This window comes from Lactuca virosa, chromosome 4 (genome assembly GCF_052849685.1).
Source record: "Lactuca virosa cultivar CGN04683 chromosome 4, Lactuca_virosa_CGN04683_v6, whole genome shotgun sequence".
NCBI lineage: Eukaryota > Viridiplantae > Streptophyta > Magnoliopsida > Asterales > Asteraceae > Lactuca > Lactuca virosa.
In genome coordinates, this window is record NC_136429.1 from 138,603,676 (window position 1) to 138,611,819 (window position 8,144).

An 8,144-nucleotide genomic window follows, 5' to 3' on the forward strand; every position below is an offset into this window, starting at 1 on the left:
CAAGAGTTCCCTTCTTACCCCTCAAATCGATTTCTCTCTTTTCTTTCCTTTTTCTACACACAATAGACATAACAAAAAAACAATCAACTCCCTGAATCACCATCTTCCCTCTTCTCCATGTCGGCGAATTCTTCCTTATTTTCCTATCTTACGACACCCTCCTCCCCTTACATCCCTTCCATCGATGTAGTCAAGCCTCAATCAACACCCTCCCATCGTCAAGTATATTGTATTCCATAGAGTATATGTGACTTGAGTCATCGATTTGAATAAGGAGGTAATCAAGAACATGATAGAAGTCAACATCGACTACCCACACCTCCGTCTGAACTATCGATGCCACCAAAACCGAATTTGCAAAATCGACTCTCTGCCAATTGACACATCTCATTCATTGGTATCTCTCTATTTTGCGGTGTGAATTTCTTCTCAAAAACTAACTAGTTTGATGAATAAAAAAAATAGTAAACAACACGATCTGAGTGGTCCGCATAAACCTGCCCCAAAGTTGTAGGTCGATCGTGGGACACTAGCAATATTTCAGGTGTGCTAGGGTTTGAATGCTAGACCTGCTATATTGAATTTTGTATCTCAACCACTAGGCTCTCATGGGTCAACCATTTAAAGTATAAACTCATATGCTTTATGTGAATGTAGATGTTTTTATTGAATTTGTGAATCGAAAACTATACTGATTATCTCATCTCAGGGGATTAAATACAACGAGTACAAATGATAAGCACACAATTTAGATTTACAACGAGATGTAAATCTAGATAATCACTAGATAAGAACGTGAACTCCTTCGGTTTTTAGGCAAATTTTAATGGTAGTTAACTGTGTCTCCATATGGTTTATGCAATTCTTGAGGCCTTCTTCTATTGTCTACTTTCCTAGACATTTTCGGTAAAATTTGATGTTATTTATCTGTGTGAATACAAGGTGTTTCGTTTAGGAGTAGATTATATATTTATATTTGTCGGTTAAAAAAATAATAAAAAAATACAATGTGTTTATGAAAATGAACCGATTCAGAAAGTATGGTTGGTTGCTCAACCTATCGGAGACATTGCATCTTCATACCTTTTTTTTTCTTGAAATACAAGTGATTATATGATTATGTGATTATTGATGATCATTCGATTTTGCTACACTTTTCCCTTAATTTTAATTATGTCTAGAAGCATAAATGGGAGTAACATTTTCATATATGGTTTATGGGACTGAATACATATTATACTTGTTTTTGCATTTAATACTTAACTATTTTTAGTATAAATATTATTGTAGTAACTTGTTCTTTTGGTTATGAGAGATAAAAATATATTTTTTTGGACTTGATTTAATTGAAAATTTTAAGTCAAATGATTATTTGACAATTTTGGAGTTTAAATCATTTGAAACAAGGTTATGATTAAAGCGTAGAAACTTGTTGGCGCATGACTATCCTAGGGTTATGCATACCTTATCTATGAAATACAAAATAATATACACACACAATACACATTAGACTTATAAATTTGTTTAAAATAACAAGTTACATAAAGGAACAACACCAAATATGTATGTTTATGTTATATATCTATGATATATAAGGAAGTGGGATGAAAATGAGATGAAATTGTAGTTGTTAAGTTTGAAAAATGGTAATTTTCTAAACATAATGGTAAAATGGTAATGTAACACAGTTATTGAAAGCCTAACCAAACAACATGTTTTCATTCATAGGCAGATTCATTCTGAGTCTCCGAATCATTTATGTATCTGAGTCATTAAGATCTGAATGAATGTATCTGAGTCATTAAGATCTGAATGATTTAGAGAATATCAAACAACCCCAAAATCTCCAATTGAATATGTAAATTAGTTTCTTTCTTATCAGCTATGTTTATCTTCCTATAAATTAATATAGTTTCCCTTGGATCAACAAGAGATCATAAGTTCTCCTTCATTTTGGGTTGCTTTAATTTCTAGGTTCTTAACATGTGATATTAGAACAAAAAACACATTTGTGTCCTTGAGAGAAAGCAAAGAGAAGTTTGTACAACATGTAGTTGATGGCTACTATTGGTCACTTTTAATGGAAGACTCCCAAGTTTTTTCGAACAGAAGTTGGAATTTATATAACAAATGTATCATTTTGGTGTTAATCACACATCTTTATTAATGAAATAATAAAAAAATACCAAAAGTGAATCGCAAAACCCGAAACTAAAAACAAAAAAATGTACGCAAAGATTGCAAACTGAAAAAGACTGAGACCTAACCAAAAAGCGATCGGTCAAAAAAAATCAAACCAAAAAAACCTGACCCAAGACCGTATGAAACAATTCCAAAAATACGATAGTGTTTCGAGATCCGACCCGAGACCTGTCTAGACCAAATTTGTGCAATGTGTATCTAGTTAAAATGAACTTGCCAAATACCCGACCCAAGAACAAAAAGTCCATTAAGCCAAAGCCCAAAAATAACCAATAAGGATTTAGGCAAACAGCCTATTTCGTCGCTACAATCGGCTCTGCGCCTTTGTTTCCGACCTCAAGCATTCTCTTCCGCTCTGTGCGACAGCCGCGACTGAGACTCTATTTAGACCATTCTCCAGTTTCGCTCTGTTCTGCGGAACTGCCGACTGCGCCTCTGATCTCTCATCTTTCTCTGTTCGTAACTCCGAATCCATTTGCTCATTTAGGGTTTTTAGTTTTTAAATGAAGCTCGATTGATTGTAAATGAACATTGAAATTGGGTTTCTGTTTTACTGCAGAGGTAGTGTTTGACGCGCGATCTTTGTTCAATCGGCTTGGTTGCAGCTGCGCAGCTGCTGGTTGTTGAATTTGTAAGTTTGGTTTTGTTAATTTTGACAGTTTTCTGATAGAAATATGTAATGTCATGTCTATGTTGAATTTTGGAATGTGTGAAATATGTGGGTTGCTAGTTGATTAGTTGCTTATAGGAAATCATTTCTAGCGTAATATACATGGGTGTGAACTGTGAAGTAATTAATGATGTTTCAGTTGATACAGCTTTTTCGATTTGCTATGAACTCAACAATTGAAAGAGAGTTAAGAACAGATATTAACTTTTAGATTATGATTATCATTTTTAGATTATTTAAGTTCAAAATACACAGATTGGAGAAGCTTGTAAGAAAAACTGATTATTAATATAAATGTAAAAATATGTGTGTCCTTAATCAAGTGATTATTGATATAAATGTAAAATGACATATTTACCCATTCCAGTAATCACCTTTTAGAGTCATGAACAAGAAGGAGGTATTCAAACTAGCGAAAGGTTTCCGTGGAAGGGCAAAGAATTGCATAAGGATAGCTAGAGAAAGGGTAGAAAAGGCACTTCAGTATTCTTATAGAGACCGAAGGAACAAGAAACGTGACATGCGTTCCCTTTGGATTGAACGCATCAATGCTGGCACTCGCGTTCATGGTGTATGTACAACCTCTTTTAAATCTTTCTCTTAAAAGCAAACAATATTGTATTTTAAAAAATTCAAGTAATTTTAATTAATATAATTGAGTAGGTTTTTCAAAGTACAATGTCCTAATAAGAAAATATTAAAATTACACTAGATTCTTCGAAGCACTATAGATAATTAAAAGTTATGGAAATTGGACTTTACTGATTAAAGGGTTGTTTGATAGTTGTTGATTGTGTCAGATATGAATCAATCAGACCAAACTAATTGTGGTATCAAATTACCAGACCCAGTAAGAGACATATCAAACAACTCTTAATTCTTGGTTTTGTACTTTTACTCAATTATGTAATCATTTTTTTTTTCCAAACATTGTTTATATTTACAACATTTTATCGAGCTTTTCATCTATTTATCAAATGACTAAATTTTCGTTCAAACATTTTTAGGTTAATTATGGTAACTTCATGCATGGACTAGTGAAAGAGAACATTCAAATTAATCGCAAGGTTTTATCAGAGTTGTCTATGCATGAACCGTATAGTTTCAAGGCTCTTGTTGATGTTTCTCGCACTGCTTTCCCCGGGAACCGCCAGGTGTCCGCAACACCAAAGAAGGAAGGTCTTGCAATGTTGATATGATTTTTGAGTAGTAATGAAACTTTGTTTTGCAATCATGTTTTAGACATCAAATTTGTAGTTGGTTTTTTTGCTTATAAGTGTTCTTGTTGTGTTGCGTTGTGTCTCTTAATGGGTCAAATAAGTGGGTAAAAGTAAAATGTTATATAAGATGGGTTAAATTTGTCTAAAATCATCTAACTTACAAGGTAACCATTCAACTTTTTTTTTAATGATTAAGCTTTTACTCTAGAGTCGTTATTTCTTTTAGGAAGTATGTAAGTTGTATTCGCAATCGGTTGTGTCTATGCATTTAACTACTTTTGAATAATATTTAAAGAAAAGTAAAGAGTTATAAACAAAAATGTATGTTGATCTTTTAAATTCCTTCTAAAATCTAACACTATAGTATACATATTCAATTTCGAAAATTACTTTTTACTTTAGATTTTAATAGTAAGTTTTATTTTTACCATAGTTAACCGAGTAATTGTTTATTGGGAAACTTGAACGCTGGTATGCAACAGATAGAGCGTTCATAATAGTTTTTTGTCATACATATAAAAGAATAACATGTTTGTGTTAAATAAATTTTGTAATCCTTTAAAACATTATCGTATATTATAAAAAAATATTGTGAACAAATGAACTTTCTAATAAATAATATTAAAACTAGTATTTCGGTTACCTTGCATGTCACGACGGAGAACTCGTTTGCAATTAACAAAAACAAAAACTATAAAAATAAATTATATAGGAGACCAAAAATATAATTTTAAAGCATGAGATAACTCATTTGTAATTCCTATATAAAATGTGATTTACAAATATCAACAGTCCATATATATCATAGTTATGTTTATATTAATATCAAGTAGAGCATAAAAATATCAAAATACAGTTTGGATCCGAACATCGTACAAGTTTATGACGTTTAAATAAAAAGTAATATTAATAAAAACGAAAACAACAAAAAAATTATATAAGGAGTTAAATACGCAACTTTAAAATATAATAAGGATCAAAATTGTAACTTATAACTATGTTTAACTTCAAAATTATGAAATGTGAAAAATGTTAGATCAGATTTGTTATGACGAAAAGCTAAAGTGGTGTTTATTTCTAACTTAATGAACTTAATATTAAGAACACTTAACATATTCATATATATTTAAATGTTTCCTTTTTACTTAATTGCTAGATGAAGACTTAACCGGGAAAATGGAGAGGGAGATGGTTTATGAATCCAGACGTGTCTTTTCCCGCAATTGCCCTTATATTTTTTTAAAATCAAGACAAAACTGCAAAAATGGTCCCTGTGGTATGCATTTTTTTGTGGTATTAGTCAAAACCACAACTTTTTTGGATTGGTTGTCCTTTTGAGCTAGTTTGTATGTGGAAAAGGTCCCTCCCCAAATTGAAAAGACTAAAATACCCTTAATAAATTTATTTGTCATTTTTCTTTCTATTTTATAATTAATAAATAAATACAAAAAATAACTCTCTCTCTCTCTCTCTCTCTCTCTCTCTCTCTCTCTCTCTCTCTCTCTCTGTAGATTAGTGTTCCAGTTTGTCTCTCATTTGGAACGACCACCATCAACTGGAACCATCTCTCGTTCTTTATCCTAATCTAACAAACATACACACACTATAGACTAGAAGCCTCATTCTTTCTGATAGATTTGATGATGATTTGGAGGCTTGATATTTGAAGGGTACAAATCCAAGTTCATCCCCCTACCAGATCGGAATCACTATCTCCATCGAGACCAAGCATCCACCTTTAATGGAGCCTCCACCGACAACAACTAAGTTTCGCTCCTCTCCACCATTTCTTCTTCTTCTGCCTAATCTGACGCTTTGATCTCCACCATTGGACCAGGGGCATCGGGACCAGATGACGATGATGAAGATATACATGCAAATCGGTGGTGGGTATGACGGTGCATAGAGTCGGAGATGTAGCCATGTGGAACAAATCAATTCTCCATCAGTGAGATGCGATTCCATCGATAATTAATATGTTAATGGCACTAGGAAGAAGTATTGATCAAAGCATGTTGCAGATTCTTGATTTTTGTGTGCTCATCGATGATGGAGGGTTGGGCCATTGCTTCTTCTTCCCTGGTGAATGGAGAATACCATATCGGAATCCACAAAAATCAAACACATTTAATCCAATTTCAAACCCAAACTCACCTCTATTCCTATTCTCTAGTTACAAATCCAGACCTGTGTAAGGGCTTCTGTCCATGTTGTTCATCATCGGTAATACACACAATTAGGGATCCATCTTCACTCAAGAACATATTAGAGTTTTATTACCACCAAGTTATCGCAACTCTAAACCCATTTTCTCAACACCACCAGACCACCACCATTAGACAAATTAGGGTTCTTAAGAAGAAAGGGGCGAGGAACAACATAAATCGAAGCAGATCTCCATACACAATCGAAGTTTTGAGATCTAAGTTTAATACACACACGAAACTGAAAAAACTCACACTTGAAGGAGATAAAATTGTTGTAAACCCAGTTAAAGAAATATGAACTTGTGTGTGTTTTATCTCTGATTTGCAGGTCTAGTTTAATAGTGTGGTCGTAGACGATGGGAATGATGATGTGAATGGGGTATTGGTTTTCGATGAACTGTAACAAATATGAGTTTGCAGGTGGTGTGGTGATGGTGAAAAGATGACAGACCTGTGGGAAGAAGATGAAGGAGTAGCTGGGTTTTTTTGGTCTGAGAGAGAGAGAGAGAGGTGGGTCCCATATTTTTTATTAATAAAACTTTAATTTAAATTGAAAAAAACATAAAAATTTATCAGAAGGGTATTTTAGTCTTTTCAGTTTACCGAAGGACCAAAATTACAAGCAAACTACCTCAAAAGGACCACCAATCCAAAAAAGTCATGGTTTGGACTAAAACCACAAAAAAATGCATACCACAGAGACCATTTTTGCAATTTAGTCTAAAATCAATCACGGTTAATAGATAATCTCTCTCTCTCTCTCTCTCTCTCTCTTATCATATATATATATATATATATATATATATATATATATATATATATATATATATATATATATATATGAAATGACACAAATGCCCTATAAACTTTCTATGGTTGGTCATTTTAGTCCCTAAACTATTTTCATGTTTTTATGAGGGAATGAAGTCGTTTTTATCGGGTCGATAATGTCCTTTTGGACAAATTGAAGGGGGTCAGCCCGTGACCCCTTTGCCACACAGACATCGGGTTGACCAATTTTTCTTTGACCCACATTGACTTTGAATGTACAATCTCATGAAGCACATAATAAATCAGTATTGTTCATCTTCTTCCCCACCTTAAACCCACATTATAACTCCATAACCAACCCCCTTACTATTCATCTTCTTCCCCACTTTAATCTAGTAATCTCCAGAAACATAAAATAAAATATACATGAACCACCGAACATCATCGTGATATAATTTCATTTTTTAATCAGGAAATGCATCTTAACTACCGATGAAATGCATGTTGGGGAAGGTGAAAGACTAGAATTACTGGATTTGCGCTTTAATATTGTTGGAGTAATTCAAAATCTAGGACATTTTAGGCTTAGGGGTATTTCGGGAAACTTGCCATTTAAATACGTTTTTGTATTAGAAAAGGATTCTAATTTGTTTAGTATATATATGATAGATGTTTTGTGTTTTATTTTTCAGTTTTTAGCTTTGAATAGAACGTAACTTGCAGTCAAAGGATTTTTTCCAAATTTCTCTTCGTTCCCTATTTCGTGTTTGCTCTGTTTCTTTTGTGTGTTCTTTTTTCCACCTGTACCTAGGTGATCAAAGACCATTTTCCAATTTTAAACTAACAAGTATCTCTAATAAATCATCTGCATCCATTTCTTCAGCTTCAATTTTCTCTGTTGGAAGTGAAGTTGATGATAACAGAGGTTTTGTTAGCAATAGCATATTGAAGAATTTTTATATATAGAAATTATGGTTATTGTCACTGTACCCCAACAAGCTTACGTATCATTGTTTAAGTGATCCCCGTGACTATTTTTTTGCATTTTAAGGGCATGTACTTCTGTTTTACCGA

General features: G+C 33.0%; 1 protein-coding gene across 2 annotated transcripts; it reads left to right on the plus strand.

Annotated features, from left to right (window-relative positions):
• The first annotated feature begins 2,494 nt into the window (after window positions 1–2,494).
• On the plus strand, window positions 2,495–4,165 carry LOC145107458 (Ribosomal protein L20). 2 transcript variants are annotated; one of them, XM_079044359.1, is made up of 4 exons: window positions 2,495–2,657; window positions 2,762–2,833; window positions 3,254–3,443; window positions 3,880–4,165. In XM_079044359.1, the coding sequence occupies exons 3-4, from the start codon at window positions 3,258–3,260 to the stop codon at window positions 4,069–4,071; spliced, it is 378 nt and encodes a 125-aa protein (XP_078900485.1). In that variant the 5' UTR covers window positions 2,495–2,657; window positions 2,762–2,833; window positions 3,254–3,257; the 3' UTR covers window positions 4,072–4,165. The 2 variants fall into 2 exon arrangements, with proteins under 2 accessions (XP_078900485.1, XP_078900484.1); XM_079044358.1 differs by having other exon boundaries at window positions 2,496–2,657; window positions 3,240–3,443.
• Window positions 4,166–8,144: the final 3,979 nt, after the last annotated feature.

What these genes read in the sequence shown, in the direction of transcription:
- LOC145107458 (XM_079044359.1), top strand. Translation starts at nt 3,258, where the DNA reads ATGAACAAGAAGGAGGTATTCAAACTAGCGAAAGGTTTCCGTGGAAGG. An exon ending in CTGGCACTCGCGTTCATGGT is followed by an intron (nt 3,444 to 3,879) that starts GTATGTACAACC and finishes AAACATTTTTAG; the next exon opens with GTTAATTATGGTAACTTCAT.